The sequence below is a fragment of the Chanodichthys erythropterus genome, chromosome 19 (assembly GCF_024489055.1).
Source record: "Chanodichthys erythropterus isolate Z2021 chromosome 19, ASM2448905v1, whole genome shotgun sequence".
Taxonomy (NCBI): domain Eukaryota; kingdom Metazoa; phylum Chordata; class Actinopteri; order Cypriniformes; family Xenocyprididae; genus Chanodichthys; species Chanodichthys erythropterus.
Window position 1 is genome coordinate 32,790,545 of NC_090239.1, and position 20,823 is coordinate 32,811,367.

At 37.0% G+C, this 20,823-nt stretch overlaps 1 protein-coding gene across 4 annotated transcripts in view; it reads right to left on the reverse strand.

Moving 5' to 3' along the window:
* ccser2b (coiled-coil serine-rich protein 2b) overlaps window positions 1-20,823 on the reverse strand; it is an 88,711-nt gene that overhangs the window by 12,206 nt on the left and 55,682 nt on the right. For 2 of the 4 annotated variants that reach the window (XM_067369372.1, XM_067369373.1), the window contains 3 exons: window positions 10,848-10,928; window positions 9,478-9,564; window positions 5,967-6,077 (listed from right to left, as the gene is read on the reverse strand). In XM_067369372.1, the coding sequence (XP_067225473.1) occupies window positions 5,967-6,077; window positions 9,478-9,564; window positions 10,848-10,928 (279 nt within the window). Of the gene's footprint in view, window positions 1-674; window positions 715-2,733; window positions 2,822-5,966; window positions 6,078-9,477; window positions 9,565-10,847; window positions 10,929-20,823 lie in introns of all 4 variants that reach the window. The other 2 variants (XM_067369374.1, XM_067369375.1) reach the window with 2 other exon arrangements.

Below are 20,823 nucleotides of genomic sequence, written 5' to 3' on the forward strand. Positions count from 1 at the left end.
AACTTTAACCACATTTAACAGTACATTAGCAACATGCTAACAAAACATTTAGAAAGACCATTTACAAATATCACTAAAAATATCATGATATCATGGATCATGTCAGTAATTATTGCTCCATCTGCCATTTTTCGCTATTGTCCTTGCTTGTTTACCTGCATAAAGGCTGTGTGCTGCTCCAGACGTTAATACTGGCTTGTATAATGCCTTGAACATGGGCTGGCATATGCAAAAGTTGGGGGCGTACATATTAATGATAATGGTGTTATGTTGAGATTCGCCTGTTCTTCAGAGGTCTTTTGCACAAATCAAATTTACATAAGGAGGAGGAAACAATGGTGTCATTGTCATTTCCATGTACAGAACTCTAATTATTAAACTATGCCGCGGTAAATTCAATTTTCAATTCTAGGGCACCTTTAACTATGTAAACTTAGATTTCACAAAATTATAGGATTTGGCCAAACAGATATTAGAGAATGAAAGACAGAGGGGTCTTGAGAGAAGAGACTGAAAGAGGTTTGAAGAAAGTCAGCTTTATGAAAACAGTATGAACCTGTATGATGCAGATGGGCTGTCCTCGCAGAACAGAATAAGAGACCATGCAAACAGAGAGAGAGAAAAAAGGAAGGGGTTGAGAGGATGTTTTAGAGAAAAGACAGGCAGTACTATACCACGCAGTGTCTCTGAAGTAATGTACAAGATGCTCCACTCCTTTTGCCAGAATTTGGGAGAGGCAGAGGGAGAGAAACAATAAGGAAAAATCAGTCAATGAAAGATAAACATACAGATGACTGGGGCAGAACAGGAAGCGACCTCAGCACGCAAGACACACAACATGAAGGCAAACTTTTTTTACTATAACATTATTACAAAGAAATGGCAAAAATTGGACAGCCAAAACAGCCATGACAGTGATCAAGTTTTTGTGCTTCACATGACATGAAGGAAAGCAAAAAGAAAAAAGGGGAAGTGCATTCAGTTCCATGCTCATTAGCGCATCTGAAAATGGGCAGAATTAAGGTTCTGTCTGGACTGCTCAATCTAAGCGACTGCCAAGGAGAGAGAGAGAGAGAGAACACGTGTCTTAGAGTCAGAGGGTTGTCGTTTTCTCTGAGGGATCCCACAGTGCCAGATCAAAAACTGTAATGACTCTCTTTCTCAATACCAGTCTCCCACAGCTGCCATCTGATGTATTAGCAGTCATCACGGCTTAACCACAGCTCGCAAGCGCTTTCACCAACAAGCTTTGTGGGGAAGGATCTTTCAGTCATATCTTGTTTATCAGATGATTAGTTTCCATAAATGTAATGGCAGCTACTGTATGGTGGTTTACTGCAGAATAGAGTTGTCAAAAGTACCGACATCGGTACTGAAATTTTAAAAATGTGACATTTTGAGTGCTGTTAAGCGGATTTGTAAACACCTCTGGTTGGCCATTGTGTTCACGGCTCATCGGATATGTCTGTGATTGGCTACAATGATCAACGCACAGCAACGTTTAAAAGTACACGGAAGTGTTTGAATTTGAAAGCGTTTTGAAAGCGGGAGTGTTTGAAACCAAGCGTCTATCAGCGGACTGGTCCGCGATAGACGCCTGCTTTCAAACGCTTCCGTGTGTATCTGTGTAAGCGCTCACTGAAAAATTTCTGAAGCGTTGATCATTGAAGCCAATCACAGACATATCCGATGAGCTGTGAACACAATTGCCAAATAGAGCCGTTTACGAATCTACTCAACAGCGCTCAAAGCGTCAAAAGTTTTACAATTTCAGTACCGACTTGGTACCGAAGTCAGTACTTTTGACAACTCTACTATAGAGCTGATCCTTTACACATCCTCTTGTTTTTCCAAAAAATGAAGGGTTTCAAACCCTTTATTTTTTCCCATGAAACAGAATATCCAAGCTGCTCCTTTCTACACAATGAAATTAAATGGGTACAGGGGCTGTCAACCAAAAAAAGATAAAAAAGCACCATAAAAGTATCATAAAAGTATTCTATAAGTGTCTAAAGCCAAGCAATAGGTTTTATGAGAAACGGAAATTGAAGGGTTATTTAAAAAAGACTAAAAATCTGCTGTAGCTCTCAAATCACATTTGCATTTGCATACATTCAAATGTCTCAAGGCGAGTTGCCATTAAGGGGCTTCATGTCTCATGATCAAACACCTTGTTTCTAATGAATGTAAGTGAGAACGAGATTTGAGAGCTGTGGTAGAGGTCTGTTTCTCAAAAAAGCTATCATATGACTGAAGGAAAAAAGTAATAGTTTGGAATGTCATAACGGAAAATAAATGATGACAGTTTTCATTTTTTTGGGTGAACTATTCACCCCACTACAGTAAGGATCTGTCACAACTGTATATTTTTAGATAATGAAAAAGATAACAAAACCGGATCTCATCAGCAAGTGTTCTATTGAAAACAGGCTCAGATCTTCTAAGAAATCTGGTAGAGGGATAAAAGTACAGAAGAAAGTCATTCAGTGTATGACTGTCTGTCTTGGAAAACTATGCAGAAATGGGTCTGGAGATTCTAAACCAAGCAGACAGGCGGAGGACATAAGGTAAATGAAATTAAAAATTAATTGAAATGATGGACTGATTGAGCACTGGAATGTGATAGGATGGTGGATCTGTGTGCATGACACGAGGGGTCACAAGGGGGAGGCAGGCGGACATGCAGCAAGCACTGGGGCTAGTGCACAGTTGGTCGGATGGTTAAAGACTCACTCTGTCTGTGGTGACGTGGCGCACATGGCCGCACACTCCCCTGCTGTGAGTGTTGCCAAGAAGAGAGGATAGGGGCAAGCAACATGCCCTGTACAGAGGAACAAAGAGAGAAAGACTGATCCCTGCACCATACACACACACATACTATACTGTACATACCCAAACACATACTTACAGTTCAACAGGGGGAAAAAAAAATATTTCGAAAGTGCAAGCCGCATAGTGTGAATTCAGGGTGATTGGGACACTTTTCCCTAGTCATCTCAAAGGCAAAAAGTGTCCCACTGAACCTGAACTCACCCCTACTTGTAAATGTAAATTTGGTAAAAATGCCACTTTCATCTGCACTGTCAAATTATTACTCGGCTTTCAGGGCTTTTAATTTTTGAATTAAGACTGGACCACTTTTCATCTGGTGGCATGTAAATCCACCAACCAGAATTCATTTTGTTTTTATGTACTGTTCAAGTGAAAGTAAATTGGAAATTGATGAAACTGCAAAACTTTGTGCTCAGAGTAGCAATTTGTCATTTTTCTGTGCAGTATGCATCACATTGTCCATCGGGGCCTTTCTGGGGCTTGGCATAAGGGAACATTGCTACAGTATGTTCAATATTTCAAACCTTGGTTGCTTGTAATGGCCACCAAAGGCAAACGTCCATTCTCAATAGATGTACCAATATCACCCAATAATAAAACAAAAACACCCTGACTTCATCTGACTTTCCATGCAGAGAAACTTTTAAAAGGGTTTTTACATTGACAGTGATCTATGGTGATGAAGTGACAGAAAGACATTAATTTTAAATGAGAATTAGCGGAAACAAAAAGTTTAACCTAATGCAGCAGCAGAGTGTGCAGAGAAGTCACTGGAGCTCATGTGATCAGTTTCTTATGAGATACTAGTCAAGTGTATGCAAGAACAAAAAATAAAAAGTATAAACATGATGTAAATAAGACATTAATTGTGCTTTTTTTATTAAATCAAGAATTTCAGCACGAATGCAGAACTTCTGAACAGAAGTTACTGACAGCATCAATGATTAGCACTCTTCCATTGCTTTCTGTATACAACCCATTTACAATTTGAATAAAAGTTATTTTTCATCTGCTAGATGTGCACAGCAAAGTTTCGGGAAAGACAACTGTATTTAAATGCAGGATTGAATTTGAAATAGTAACTACTGACATGGTCATACTTTGTATTAGCATTAACAATTAACTTTTTTATTTATTTATTTTTTTTTATCTTTGTAAAGTCGAATAGTGAAATAATTTTTGCTAAGGTACAGAGAACCAGGAAATTCTGTTCTCAATAGTCAATGTACACACTTGACAGCACAACTTTTTCATTATACATTACTCTAAAAACAAATAAATTTAAATGAATTTTTTTTTTTTTCGGTTTAACTTTGATGTTTATATATAACATTTATTATTAGAAAATAACAAAAATCTATTAATTTTGGTAAAAGGGTTGCAAAAATGGCAAATCTTTTATAATGAACGAAAAATAAAACAACATATAATGCTTGGACACCTATGTTGACAATCAGCATTTTCTCAAGGTTAAGTACCCTTCACTAACTACTGCGGAAGAAAAAGTTAAGGACCCTATTTTGCACCCTTTTCATGAAAAGTGACTTCTAAACACAGGCAAATTCAATTAGGGCGCACAATCTTCACTGCACCACTTTAGGCTCTTTAGTTTTGCCAGCTGTCAACATTTTCCTGTCTTTGATCTGACCCCTCAAGGGGTCTTTTCTGAATAATAACTGCTTTGTTTTTCCCTGTTGTCCATTACACTTTGAGCACAGAACCACCAACTGAGATCCACTGAATTAAAATGATTTCTTCCAGAGCCTGCAAGAAATGTTACATCATTCACACAATTCTCTTACCAGGACTACAGACAAAGTTTTTTCAGAACTGTCAAGACAATAAGGACTTTTACATCATCCAGTGGTGGCATTTCTGTTAGAACATGTTTTTAATTCATGGATTACATATGAATTACCTATATTGAGAAATGGAGAACCATGCTGGTGAACACGCCACCTCATGATTGGTCAATTGTCAGTTGCTAATGTAAATCACAAAAACCAGTCCTAAGAACTAAAATGTATAATCATCAGCAGCATTCAGAAACATGCATTAATTTTGCAGTTTGGACTTGACAGGGATAGTTCACACAAAAATTAAAGCTATCATCATCCATACGTTGTCATGTCATTCCAAATCTGTATGAATTTCTTTCAATATTAGGAACACAAAAGAAGATATTTTGTAGAATATTGTTCAAACTGTTTTGGTGCTCATTGACATCCATTATGTGGAGAAAAAATATATTTCAAATATAAAATATATTTGTTAGCAAGTTAAACATTGTATGTTATGGTATAGAACCCTACTAGTAATATAGCTTACACAACAAAATGCACATCTATACATATACACAAAACAGGCTTCTGTCTGCAACACTCAATGTAACTGTCCCTATGTGATGCAGTGTAACGTGGGAGTCAGCCCTAACTAAAATGTATGGATAGATGTTTGTGAGTCATCTAGGAAACACCCAGAGAAAGGCCACTAACCTGTGTTCAGTTTTACTCAAAACAGATAATGCGAATCTAGCAACATTTTAAATATGTATCAAGTCCATTCGGAAATTAAATGTCTGGTAAATGGTGTTAAAAGATTAATGCTCTATCATGTTTTATAATAGTGTACCACCAATACTAAACCCTACCCTAACCCTAATACGAAACCCATACCCTAACAAATGAGATAAAGACGTATTTGCTGAAGAAACCATGCCATTTTAGCTTGCTACTACAAGTCTTTGAATTCTTTTATTGTGACTTTTTATTGTGACTAAAGGAATAAAATATGTTGGTGTTTTACAGCAACTACTGTTTTCAAATGGAAACTGCAGTGAATTGTATGTATAGGTAGTTTTGCTAAAATGTAGGTAGAGGGATGTTTTTTTCCAATGAGCCTATGTTGGAAGAATCAGAAACACGCATGGCGATTGCACTGACAAGTGAGAACCTCATCCCCTAACTTCACTCCTCTCAGATGCATGAGCATCCTTATTTCCACACAGGTGAGTGAAATCATTTGGCCCATGCCTCTGTCAGTCAGTACCATTCCTAACCATGTACATAATATTCTCAACTCTGCAGTGATAAAGCTGACCTGATCTTGTTTTCTATCTCTGCATATATACTCACATTATGTGGCCTCCACAAGGTTTGAGTATCCTTGTCCTGGTGCTCCGCTGACTCCTTGTTAGCCTCTGACGCCTGCAGGCAGCGGCACTGCATATCCTCTATTGGAGAAGACTAAAAAAAATACAAAACAATAAAATGCTATTGCTATTTAAAACAAAGTATAATTAACAGCAATCAAATGACACACTGGTCTCGTCATATCTGTTGTGTTTCCAGGAACATTCACAATACAACACACATTTCAATATTACAAGTCATTTATGTCTGAACATCATGAACATTCATAAACACAAAATAAGTGTGGATTTTATAAAGATGCAATCCCAAAAGCAAAAGAAAGAACTTACTTTTCTTTTTCTTTTTCTTTTTTTTTTTTTTTTTTTGAAAAAATTAATCCTATTTAGGACTATTGAGGTATTTTTGTATTGTGACATGACAGTTCATAACATTTAAGCAGTTTAAATGATAAATAATGATATATTATTTAAAGGTGCTAAAGATGATCTTTTCGTCGACTGAGAAACCAAAGACAGTTATTGAGTTTTTGAAATGAGCGCATGCGTAAGAACAACCCCCCTCCTTTTGTGGGAACGCCTCCCAAAACTTGTGCACGAGTATGGGAACACGAGTGTTTACCACCGGCATTCGCTGTATCGTGTTAGTGGATTCATTATGTCGGACTCACCGCAGGTAACTCATAATCTGCAGTTGTTACTCCTGTCTAATGAAAATAATATTGCATGTGGCGCCTGTGGAGTGTGGAAAGTTACTGGAGCGCGCACGTCTCTCACAAGGAATGTCATGGCAGTGATTGACAAGCCAGAGGACCAATCCGCGCACGTCTCTCACAAGAAACATCATGGCAGTGATTGACAAGCCAGAGGGCCAATCGTTTACGCGATGATCGCATAAATGATTGGCTGATGTTTTTAAGGCCCTACCTCGTGCACAGATGATGTATATTAATATTATTCCTTTCAGTGCACCTAATAAATAGTCTTTTATCAGTTAGTAAAGACAGTTTCAAGTAATATTGCAAAAATGTATAAAACAAAACATCCTCTTTAGCACCTTTAAATATGTGAAGTATAACCTACAACATGGTAAAATCTAATGAGAATCATTATTGAGAATAATGGTAATTAAAAAAAAAAGTCACAATGCAACAACAAAAAATGATTTGCCTAAAATATGCAAAATATAATTTCTTATTTTCATATTTTGTTTTTGGCTGGAATATGACATTTTCATGAAATTCACCCTCACACCGAAAGCAGAAACTAGAGAAATAATAAATTATGAGTGAAATAAAAATGACGAGAAAGGATCTGAGTTTGGAGTTAATTTACAAAATCTAATTTGGCAAAAATATTTCAAAATATGTCTGCAAATATCATTTCCCCTAACACAATATATTCACTCATGTTGCTTTCATAAGAAACTATATAAATAATTGCAGTCCTTGCAACAGTTTAAGTTTGTCATAAATAATCAGTTTAGCAATAGCAGATTCACCTGTGAATGCATATCATAAATCATGTTTAGATTACACTGATATACAAACACAATGCATCCATCCAGGACAAGCAGATCAGAACACATTGTTTTCAACATGTATGAAGACAACATCCATCCTGAGTATCAGTTTGAGTTAAATCATTGTTATATACAAACTAATGCGCTCAAATTGGGCAAATTTATGGATTCTCATGAACATTTATGATACAAAATTGGTAACACTGTAGAATACTTTTACATCATTAATTAATAACTACACAGGAACAAATGAGCAATATTCTACTACTATTAACTAACAAGAAACTGATTAACGAATTAGTAATAATGCTCATTGCTCAGTTGAATGAGGTAGTTCACTATTAGCTAATCAGTAGAGAACTACTAAGAACGATTGTATACAGGCTCATAATTAATGTGAATAATGCATAATTTATAATTATTTCTAAAGTAAAGTTCATGGTAGCCAATTAGTAATGACTCAAGTATTACCAAATCCTTCGGATTTACTAATTATTTGCAGCAGTATTCTAAAGCTAAAAGCATGATAGCTCCCTAGTAATGACTGAAGCTGTATTATTGTAAGCGTCTGAGATTTTTGTAAGGTTTTGGATGGTAATAACTAGTAATTACTAATTATTTGGAATGATTGGGTGGACTAGCCGTCTATCTGAGTGGGCCAGTGCCATCCTCGCCCTTACGCAGCCTCACCAATGATTTGCAGTCTGTTTTCGGTTTGAGGTTTCTTTATTTTTACAACGGGTGATTTCCCAAGAGGGTTGCCTCTTTGAACTCTGCATGGTCAGGGCTGCTCAAATGTGCTTGCTTGTTGGCATTGATGGCCTCATGGGCAGCATGCCGACATGTAGCACCAATGCGCTTCGGGCGACCCGAGTTCGAGTCCCGGCTCGTGGTACTTTCCTGATCCCCCCCCCCCCGTGGCTGTCCAGAATACCTGAATTAAACTGCTCAATTTGTATGGATTTGCATCTTATGTTTCTGTGAAATGTTTTGGTTACATGGACTTTCAATGAAGTGACAGAATTCTCTCAGGTTTCATTAAAAATGTATTTATATGTGTTTATTTATACTATAAATATTACTGCAAAAATTATGCTTCAAAATGAAGAAAGAAAAAAATGTGGAACAAAACAGCTGGATCGTGTCTAAATACATATCCAAAAGCAACATTTTTAAGCATAATAAGCATAAGCAAATCCTAGAGTTGTCACACAGTAGGTGGATGCATAGCAAATAGTTGTCACATTAATGTCAGCCATTGTTAAACATGATTTTCAAGTCAGTCTGCCCACAATACATGGCACATTCAGTTTCAACAGATTTTTACTGTAGTGAAGTTGTGTAAATTTGCGTATTTCCATATGCAAATGATGATGAAATTGACTTGTAAATAAGATCTAAATATAATAAAATCCCAAACTGACTTTTTATTTTGAAATCAAAATAAAATCTGTGGTGGAGCAGATACAAGTTCAAGCTTAATTTTACACTGTGTCTATATCGGACGCAAGAGGTGCAATGTGATGCAACAACAGAAAATAGAACCCATTATAATCAGTGATGTTGTTTACACTGGATGTGGCGTGACGCGACATGACAAATCCCAACAGAAAACTGATGCCTTGTTCTATTTATGACGTACTACATGATACTTCTCATAGGAAGGACAAATAGATTTGCTTTGCTCTTGCTTTGTCGCAACCAGTGTAGAAAGCTTCTAGCTGTTGTGGCATGGTGCGACGGTCACATTCCAGTGTAGACACAGTATTAGTGTTGTAACGTTTCAACAAAAAGAAAGAAAAAAGGTCAGATTGTGTTAAACCATTCACAATCTCATTGATTCTTTATTACCATAGCAAATGCCAATAATTTAGTGTAACTAACACACTAATAAATGTAGCAGAAAAATTCCACTTTTTTGTTTAACGTTTAAAGTCAGTTCCTCGCAAGTACATTTTTAGGCTATAATACGCACCAGCTGCTGGGAAAGTTCAGCAATCGTCCTGTCTTTGCTTCTGAGCTCATTTCTCAGTTCTTGAACCTCTTTCAGGAGCAGCCCCACCTAGAAAATAACAGAAGACAAGATGAACCTTTTTTTTTCCTTCTCGTCCAAATCAGAACAAGGGTTGATTTCAGTCAGATGTGTACATTTTACCTTGTGAAGACTTCTTTAGTATATTTTATATCAATATGCAGTGGCCAGAAGAGACGCATGTTACAACCAGGTGTAAACAGTGATGTGTCTCTTGTGATCGGATTACCAAGTCTGATTTTAATACCAGGTGTAAACAGGGCCTAACTGTTAAAATAAACTCCAATTTTGCTTATTTTATATATAAAATACAAGAAGTTTATATCATTAGTCCTATATTCCTAATTGTGACCACAAACACAGTCTGTTTACATTTACCAATGTCTTGTCAATGTACATCTGCCATATACCTGTAAATATAATTAATGTAGTAGTTGTTTGAGCCCCTGCCCCTGAGAATCTTTCTGCACATCCCTGTATATACTGGATTGATTTTAATTACTTTAATGTATTTGAAATTGTGCACCAAGCACAAAGAAAATAAAAGTATCGGATCGGCACTCTATATCGGCAGATACTCAGATACTCAACATTCAGTGATGGATTGGGGACACAAAAAACTTGATCAGGACATCCCTATTTATTATAATTATACATGCAATTTTCATGAGTTGATATTATTTGAGAATTGAGATATTTGCTCTTAAAAAAATGGAAGCAAAATTTATGACACAACAAGGAATGAACTAGTGGAAGCAAAAAAATTAATTAAATATTGTGGAAAAACTTGGTGAAAGAAATGGCGACCAGATAAAACACTTTCCTTATGCAAATTAATACATTTAACATGAATATTTGTTATTAAAAGTATGTCTTTTTGTCAACTACCTTTCTTTTTCCATGTTTTTCTGATGTAACATCCCCCCCTCCCCCCCCAAACATTATAGTGAACATCATAGTTTATCTCTGCTATCTTCAAAATTTCACAGGGAAATACAGTAATGTTGGTAGAAAACAAAAATAGTTACGATTCTTCATAATTTTATCAGATAAATTGAATTATTAATTGAATCATACTGCTTTGCATTTCTAAAGATGAAAAGATGATTTTCAAGAAATAGAGGGCCTTGGACAATGCGTTACCTCAAAAAAGAAAAAAAAAATATTACATACAAAGATACTAAAGTACATATGACTTCAAAATTTGAACACATGGTTACCCTTTTGTTTTATTATTGGGGAAAACTGGAAAACATCTAAAATATTTCACTTGAAAAAGCAAAATGTCATGGATTTAAGGAAGAAGATCTTACCTTCTGATCAAGTAAAGATTGGCCAATGGATTGTGGTGTATAAGCCCCAAAAGTCTCTTCAACAGAACCATCTTTCTCCATCTAAAACAAACAACAAACAAAATCACTCTTTGTAGTGTGGAGGAAAAAAATTCTGCAAATGAGTAATTTGTTTTATGAAAAACTGCTCAGTGTTTTGAGGTGGACACACTATACTTTTTTTGACTTCCATTCATTTGCATGCAAATGTAAAAGATAAGTAATGCAAGCTTATAAAATGTTTTGCATTCCGCTGTGTAAAAAAAGTTCCAGGTTGTTGAACTCTGACCTGCATCATATGACAAGAAGACTGACAGATGTGCGACAAAGTTAATATGGTTACAGGAAACAGGAAGCTAGTTAATTTCTCCAACAGTGCACGGTATCACTGTGGTTAAGCTGTGAGTTACTTTATTTTACGGGAAACACACACTAAACACTCTAAAATCATGATCACAGCCACTGTGACACAGAATAACAAAATGACCAAAAATCAACAAGAGCAGGAGATAACATGCATATGAAGCATTTCCACTGACAACTGTTACATCATCAATCACATCATATTAGTCGTTTTCCACTTCCATTGGTGGACTCTTCGACCATGTGCACACTGTAAAGTTTCAGTTGTGACAACCCTATTTAAATACAGGAGTGATTCCCCTAAATTATTGTTCCGTGTGTGTAAGGAACATGACTAACTGCTGAAATTTCGATGATTGATAGCATGGTAACCATAGCTACATTCTGGCGTGTATGTCCCATGTTTCGTATCCATTTTTTTTGACAAAATTAATATTACAGTGATGGTGAGTGAACAAAGACACATTATGTTCTGCCATTTTAACTTAACCACCGTCTACAGAGGTGTTGTGTTTTGTTTGTGTTTGGAAGGGTGCTTTGCAGCTTGTTGTTTGAGCTTCACTCATAAAACGATCTAGTTTATGGAGTTAATGAACTAGGCATGTGCAGGTATTTTGGTCTTGTTTTTATTAAGCATTTGGATGCATATCAGTTTATTATAGGCTTGTTCGTGTTCACTGTTTTTTTTTTTTTTTTTCAAAGATGATCTGGCAACACGAATAAGTCATGGCTTGTACCTCTTCCCCTGTGATTTTCTTGCACTGCACACAGAGATTGAGTTTAAATACATCATTAACATCTAGTTGTTCACTTTGTTTCTGTACACATTGCACAGAACTTTGGTAAATGTGGTAGTCATTACCTGAATTTTTCAGAGCAGAATTTGGTTGCAGAATGCAGTTGTCATTCCTGTAAATTACTGAACTGTCTGTGTACAGAATGGGATTAAGCACTAAAAGGTGATCTGACAACTAAATTTAACTGCCTTGTGTACATGGCCATCATCTCTTCACCTCACAACTCAAATGTCTTTGTCCAACTTTGAAGTTTTGCCAGTGGTCATTATGATCTCAAATCACCAACTACACCAATCAGTGTAAATGCCCTTATGATAGCATGCTGAGCCATGCTGTCTAAATGCTGTCTGGTGCCTGTATCATTTGTCAGTCCCTTTATACTGTTTTCTTCTAACAAATTTTTTCTTTTTCTACTATCCCCTCAATTCAACATGAAATCAAAAGGCCAAAATATATCCTTATTTAAGTCTTTGTTTTTGTTTATATCTTTTGTTGGTTTGTGTTATCTCTTATTGCAAATAAAATTCATCTTTTTTTCCCCCGGCTATTGTTTTTCCCTTTTTTGAAAGACTCGCCACTGGACTTTTTTTTAACCCATCAATCAAAAACATAAAATAAAAATGAGGCACTTGCTTGAACTAAAAAAAACAACAAACAAAAAACAAAGGGAAGATGTTTAAATTTTAAAATACTCTCAGAGTTGAAAGTAGGGGACTAATGGTATTCAGAGACTAAGGATAAGGGAATCTTTCTTTTAACCACTGTCTCTTTTTCACAAACACACTTGAAGAACTCGTAAAAGTACATTTGCGTACACAGGCCCCATGATGAAAAGGAATGTAGGAGTGTCCTTTCTTCCTTATGTGTGATCTTTCCATACTCCCATAACATCTTTCTCATCCTTTTATCCCTTTAAAAGCCTTCAAAGCCTTAAGTGTAACTTAGGCAGTTGTTAAACTTCTCTAAGGAGCTCTAGAACATGTCACGTCTATCAGAAATGATCTACAATCAGCTCTAAACAAAGACCGCTTGAGCTCATGTAGCTCAGAACAGGCTCAGAGATAAAGCCATAGCTTTGTGGACAGCGCTCTGAAACACAGAATAGTGCCTCAGATGACCCGGCTTGAGAACCTTTCCCTCTCTTGTCTCCCATTGCTTCCTGTCTCTATCTACTGACAGTAGATAGAGAAATGGAACTCCCTCTGGGGTTCCATTGGACAGTTAAATGGAAGGAAACAGAATGGAACAGAACTCAGAATGTGTCAAAACACAAAACATGACACATTGGGCCCTATCATACATCAAGTGTTTTTTGCTAGTTTCAGCCCGACACAGTTATCATTCCCACGTGCAGCGCACATGTTGTTTAAATAACAAATGCACTTGCAGACATCTGTTCGCCCATGGGCATGTTGGTCTGAAAACGAGGTGTGTTCAGGAGCGTTGTTGGCGTGTTGCTATTTTGAGACAACTGAGAAACACCATTTAAAAAAAAAAACCTTGTCTATGGTCAATGGTATTTCATTTATTATTATTATTATTTAACACTCTCGGGTCGGCGGTCACGCCGGCGTGATCACCGCGTTTTTTTTCTAACCAGTGTGAAAGAGACTCAAAATACTCTGTCAATGTTGCACATACAATTAAGAGTTATACACCATTTTAATCTGTGGATCTTCTTTTATATGTGTACACAACAAAATGTTGTGCTTTTTGTAAAATAAAGAAAACTAACATGATGCGTGATCTCTCCTCTCCCTCTGAACAAAGTCCAATCTGATAGTTCTCAGAAAATGAACTGTAACTTGTGAATACTAATGACACAAAAATTAGACTTATGACTTAAAAAAACATTGAAATGTCAGGTTTTAAATCATTTAAGTCAAATCAAAAACAAATATTCTGTGTTTATGTAATCTGTATGAAAAGAGAGCCATGTCAGAAGTCCGTGATTCAGCTCATTATCCGCTAATGCGGCCACGCCCACTGAGCCAGCGCTATTCAGAGGCAAATTCAGTCAATACATGCATACATCGTCTCAATCGTGTATTTATTGTCTTGAAAAGTGTTTTGAATAGCCATAGTTAGCGATCTTTGGCCTCTGTTATTTCGGTTATTTCCTGGATTGCCTATTCTTCTTTAGTGCTCAGGCATTTGTGGACTAAAGGTGTACAGAGCGCCCTCCGGCTGCAAGTATGAATTCAAAACACAGTATCCAGCACTCATTTTAATGACAATAAATCCTGAATAAATATTACTCCTCTGTATAGAAAATTGACAAACATATGAGAATCCATCAGTATTTCTCCAAATGTGCATGCTTTTAAAGGAACACTCCACCTTTTTTTGAAAATAGGCTCATTTTCCAACTCCCCTAGAGTTAAACAGTTGAGATTTACCGTTTTCGAATCCATTCAGCCGATCTCCGGTTCTGGCGGTACCACTTTTAGCATAGCTTAGCATAGTTAATTAAATCTGATTAGACCGTTAGCATCGCGCTTAAAAATGACCAAAGAGTTTCGATATTTTTCCTATTTAAAACTTTACTCTTCTGTAGTTAAATCTTGTACTAAGACTGACGGAAAATAAAAAGTTGTGATTTTCTAGGCTGATATGGCTAGGAACTATACTCTCATTCTGGTGTAATAATCAAGGAACTTTGCTGCCGTTCCATGGCTGCAGCAGGCGCAATGATATTACGCAGCGCTCGTGAGCCCCTGCTTGCACAGGGAACGTGCCTTGCAACCATGGAGAAGTTTGTGAGAGACGCTGCGTAATATCATTGCGCCTGCTGCAGCCATGATACGGCAGCAAAGTTCCTTGATTATTACGCCGGAATGAGAGTATAGTTCCTAGCCATATCAGCCTAGAAAATCGCAACTTTTCATTTTCCGTCGGTCTTAGTACACGATTTAACTACAGAAGAGTCAAGTTGTAAATAGGAAAAATATCGAAACTCTTTGGTGATTTTTAAGCGCGATGCTAACGGTCTAATCAGATTCAATGAACTATGCTAAGCTATGCTAAAAGTGGTACCGCCAGAACCGGAGATCGGCTGAATGGATTCGAAAACGGTAAAACTCAACTGTTTAACTCTAGGGGAGTTGGAAAATGAGCCTATTTTCAAAAAAAGTGGAGTGTTCCTTTAAGCTAAAAGCCTATATGAAATGCCATAGAGGTAACATAACTGTTCAGACACTTTGCATCACAGAAATACATTATATTTTAAAGAATATAATAGAATACCATTATTTTAAATTGTAATAATATTTAACAGTATTGCTATTTTTTCTGTATGTTTGATTTACATTATGATGAGATTTGAGACATGATCAATAGAGGGTTTTTTCACAGCCTACCTGACTGAAAGAGCTCATCATTTATGCAGCTCATTAGAGCTCTTTATGCAATTCTTTTGTCTTCTCAGGTGAGAATCACCCATTATACATGAGGATTCACGCCTCCACACATACTGTGTTTCTTGACCAAAGATGTTTTAGAAAATGTAATTCTCTCTATTGTTTTATATGAACAAGCAGGCAGCATAATTTTACCTCATTTTGAAGCAAAAACTGTAGTCTACAACCTCAAATACCCAGAAGTCTTGTGAACAAAGATTTAATATATATTTTTTGGCCTTATTTCAGTGACTTAAGTTTTTTGTTTTTTCAATAACCACGCATAAACGTTATTACTGATGATCTACAAGATTGCAACCTAACAGGTAAGTGAAGATCATAAGCAGTTCAACAGACAGTCACACTTAACTTACAAGTCTGACATAAAACCTGGAAGACTAATTTGCCACTGGTTCACAAAGGTCTGTGGTAAACATAAAATACAATACAACCTCTAGCTGTGAAGTTGCAAATTGCAACCAACGGCTCAGGTCACCGCTTACCCCTCCCTTTCAAAGCACATAGAAAAGCTACGGTGGCTGACACAGGACAAAGTTGTCGTCTGAGACAGCAGAGATTAGCCATTCAAGCAAATGCGCTCTGTAGAGCAGTTTGTCCATTTAGGACTACTGTAGAAACATGGCAACCCAAAATGGCGAACTCAATGTAAGGGGACCTGCGGTGTAGGTAGATAGAAATGGCTCATTCTAAAAGTAATAAAAACATAACGGTTCATGTAAGGTCTTTATACACCACTGAAAACAAAGTTATGTAGTTATGTATATTATATTGCATTTCTGTCAATAGATCCCCTAAATTTTACACACTGGATGTTTAAACTACGCACACTCACACTCCAAACATTCTTATCTAGTTACTTATTAGAAACTTATTAGTACTTATTCGTTTTTTTTTTTTTTTATAAACATACCACCTTCAAAATTTGCATTTCGACATGGGGGTGTGTAGTTTAAACACATTAGTCTTACTATTAAATAATCATTAGGCACTTTATTTCCACTTTTTGATCATTTTCTTAATTTTTATTTTAAATAAAGGGAGAAGAATTAGCCTGGGTGCCAGCCCGAACCCCGCCCACAACATTTTTTGGATGGGAAGTTTGGTCTGGACTCGATCCATTGTGGAGTAATTATGCTCGGCTCCCAGAAGGCCGAGCCAATCAAATTGCCAGGGCGGGCTTTAATCGATGATGGACAGGCTATCTGCGGTTACGTAACCACCCACGTAATCAAAGAGCGCTTGGGTTGAATTGGTTTTCACCAACGATGACTGCAGCTGGAGAAGTAAGATGTTTAGATTCCGCTATCACGTCTGTAATAAAAAAAAAATCGACAGCGCATTCATTTTAAAAGACGAACAAAGAACCACAATCAAGGCATTTGTCGATGGGAAAGATGTGTTTGCCGTCTTTCCAACGGGATTCGGCAAAAGTTTAAGTACAAGTTCAACATACGCCACTTACTGCGTTGCTCTGATTTGTTGTAGGTCTAACCAATTGAGTGCAGAGTTTTTTTGTTTTTTTTTTACTGGTTCGGTTAAGACACGCCCCATAATTCAAGTGCGTTGGATCAGTATCAGACTCACATTCTGCCTAGAATATGAGTATGACGAAGTCAGGCTAGAGAAGAATGGGATTGGACAGCTAAATCAACTGTTCTTACTCTCTATGTGACTGTCCCACAATGGTCGACAGAGTTAGTCTAAATAGCCAGGATATTTGCACTACTTGCATGGCTAGCTAGCCTCTCCTCATCCTGATTTTTAAAGATAACTAAGGGGACTATGAATGGAAATAGAGGGTCTCAGTCACTTCAGTTCAAACACTGGTTGGACTACAAACACTGGACTCGACTCTTGTTCAATGTTTCTATTGGAGCATACAAAGTAGGACATCTTTGTTCTGTACTTCATTGTTAGGTTCCTGTCGTCACACATTTAACCTCAAACAAAAAAAACAAAAAACAAAAAATTATAGTGCAGCAAACTAATAAATGTTTCTATAAAAAGGGCACCATTACTTTGTCTCGCATCAAACAAATTAAAACCCATTGAAAAAGGTGTCTTGAGTTTTTCTGTCTTGATATAGATCGTATAAAGAAATCTGTTGCTGTAGCCACTGATATTGATATTTTGTCAGCAAAGGAAAGTAATTGTGGTGGGGAAAAGATGTTTTGTTGAATTTGATTTGATTTTAATGGTTGTTGTTTAGCTTGTGTTAAAATTGATTTTTTTTTAAATCTTTTTTAAATGGTGTTAAAACTGCATCTCTGAACACAACCGCAGCAATCATTCATGTTTGACTGATTTAATGTGAGGAGTAAATACCATGACTAATCAAACGCGTGTGCCTCTCGCTCTTCAAACTGTAATGAAAAGCTAGTGAAATCTTGGTAAATAACACTGTTGGATTGATTGTCATTGTTAACCATATTTTGGAAAATAGTTTAACCTGTTTGGTATCCGCTGTTTTTGACCAAAGTAATATTAGCGACCAAGATGCATTATGTTGAATAACTACTGATGACAGTTGCATTTTACCGTGAAATGACATTTCCGTGTTTTTTTTTTAAATCAACACATTAATGATTTATTAGATCGTGAGAGCTAAATTAAACACGGTGTGGGCAAAGAATTGGACAAAGAATTCAGGATTATATAAAAATATTAGTTGTGGTGCTCCTAGCTGGAGCACCAGCGCTTCCAAGCAAAAAAAAGTTAATTTCGAGCCCTGTGTTGCCATGTCCCCTTATAATATTACAAGTATCTTTGAACTTTGGTTTCTTTTCAATATTATGAGCCAATTTTTGCAGTTAATAAACTTGGAAGTTGCAGTGTGGGTTTTGTTGTACATTTCCTAGCAAGATGGCAACACTAGCTGCATTTACATGGACCCTAATAATCTGATTGTAATTTGTAGCACATTTGGAATAAAAAAAAAGTCACATGTAACCATGTCAATCAGAATTAATTGGCCAAATTCAATTAAAATTTCATTTGGATTTTAAAAGCTAGTGTTGTCACGATACTGGAATTTCCAACTTCAATATGAAATATTTTCGATACTACGGTGAAAACTGTCATATATACTGAAACTCCATACAGGTCATTTGTTATTATCTCATAATGTGATGCAAAACCAGATTAATGGTTACAGTTAAAGTTACATAAGTTATTTAATCAAGAGCAGCAAGTGATTTTCTGTCTATTGCTATTTGATTAACATGACAGACAGCAGTGGGTATATTAGGCTGCTGTCACTTTAAGAGTTCATGCACGGATCCAATATAGTGTTACACAACAAGCATCAAATCTGATTTTATTTATCTGAATACTCAGCAAGATGGGTATTTTGACATAATTTTGTATTTATTTGACAGTTTAAGCACAATAAGCCATGAAAAAGTCAATTTGGTACTTGCAAGCTGTTTGAGAGGCGGCTTTATGTGAGCGGCACATATATAGATCAGAAGTGTGCAGATTTTTGGTGTGAGCATGAAACCTGCAGGAATGAGTAAAATTATGCTCAATACAAGCACTATTCAACTGGAGCAAATGAGAAAAGTGAATGACAGGAGGCAGATGTGTGCCATTTCCCCATCGTAGAGAAGAGAGCAAGAATTTTCAAATATTTCAGTTTCAATACTTATTGAAATATCATTATTTTTGACAACACTAGTAAGGCATGAGTGAAAGTTCTGCGCATGTGCAATGGCGTAATGACAGATGATGCATGGAACAAGCTGTTGTTGAATAAACTGTCATAAATGACTTCCACTGTGAGTGGAGCAGGAAAATGTCCCACCAGTCCTTGTTTTGGACTCTCATCCACAGACGCCTTGTGTTTGGTGCGGGAAGGACCATCTTTACTGCTTGATAAATATAAGCAGCACTGCAAATATAAGTAGCTACTGTCTCTTTAGATAACATGGGGCTGAAGAAAGACGTACATGTGCCAAAATGTGCAAATTAGAAAAGACTTATACCTCTTTCCCTGTGATTTTCTTGTAATGCACATAACGAAGCAGGACACATCTCTGATGCGCTTTTAAATATGTCACATCCTGAGATGTATTACTGCCCCTGGTGATGTGCTGTTTTCTGCTGTTATTGTTTCTCTCCGTTTCCAAGGTTTCTGCTGTGTTACTGCTCTCACAGGTACTGATTGTGTTCACCTGTTGCTAATTTGCTGCCTGGCAACATCAGCTACAATGATTTGCTCCTGCAAGGAGAAGGCCAGCAAGGCCAGCTGATGCCTCACAGAGAGACAGAGACAAATGAGAGACTTGTCTCCCCACAGCTTCTCCTTTTCTTCTGCACTAGACATTTCTCTATGCCTTCTGTTGTTGAATGTCAGCCATCTTCTATTGCAGTGGTCAGAAATAGATGGCCAGCAGGCCAAAACTGGCCCGCCAGCAATAATATCTGGCCTGTGCCCACAGCCAGATTATTTTTAAAGCGGCTGGTTCTGAAATAGATCTTCGTCTTGTGGTGGCGTCTAATATTAACACCGTGTCTACACCGGACGCAACTTTTTCCGTGTTGCGTTGCGCCGCCACAGCTAAAAGCTGCATACGCTGTTACGTGACAAACCGACCACTGCAAAGCACTTGGACTACGTCAGAAACAGAACGGGGAATCCGTTCACTGTCGGGAATGTGTTGTGTCGCGTGACTTGCGTTGCACCGCATCCGGGGCAGTCAATATCATTGATTATAATGGATTATCTTTTGATGCGTCACATCGCGCCACTCGCATCCGGTGTAGACACAGTGTTATATTCTTTGAAAACGACAACTTTATTGCAGATAAGACACACTGGCTTTGCTTTCACAAAACTAGATAAGAACGCATAGTTGTCTATCCATTCTTCTTTGCATGCCCTATTTTCATTGTCAACTTTCCTCTTTAGACTCTTTGATAGTGCCATTTTCTCTCACCAGCTATCTTAAATGTTAACATCACACTGCACATGACATAATAGCGTACCTCCATCACGCAAACAATTTAAAAAAATGCAGTTTAGTACATGAGGACGCCAAGGAATAATTCTGACTGTAACAGTAGGCTATGTCAAATAATTATTACAATAAGTTAGGCTCCATTGTGTAACAAGCAAATTAAAATGATACACATTTATTATTCACAATATGGAAAGAGGAAATAAAACATAGTTTGTAAAGAGCATGACTCAAACATGCCATTAATGGGCTTATTCAACTCTTTTATTTTTTGAGTTATTTTTATCCATTCCGCATCTCCCACATATGTCAAGGCGGTCTGTGTTTCAAGTTGGTGAATGAAGATACTTGCCAGGTCACTACTCCACTTTATTAATTTATCCAGTGTAAAACCCGGACACCGCCACACAAATGTGGCTTT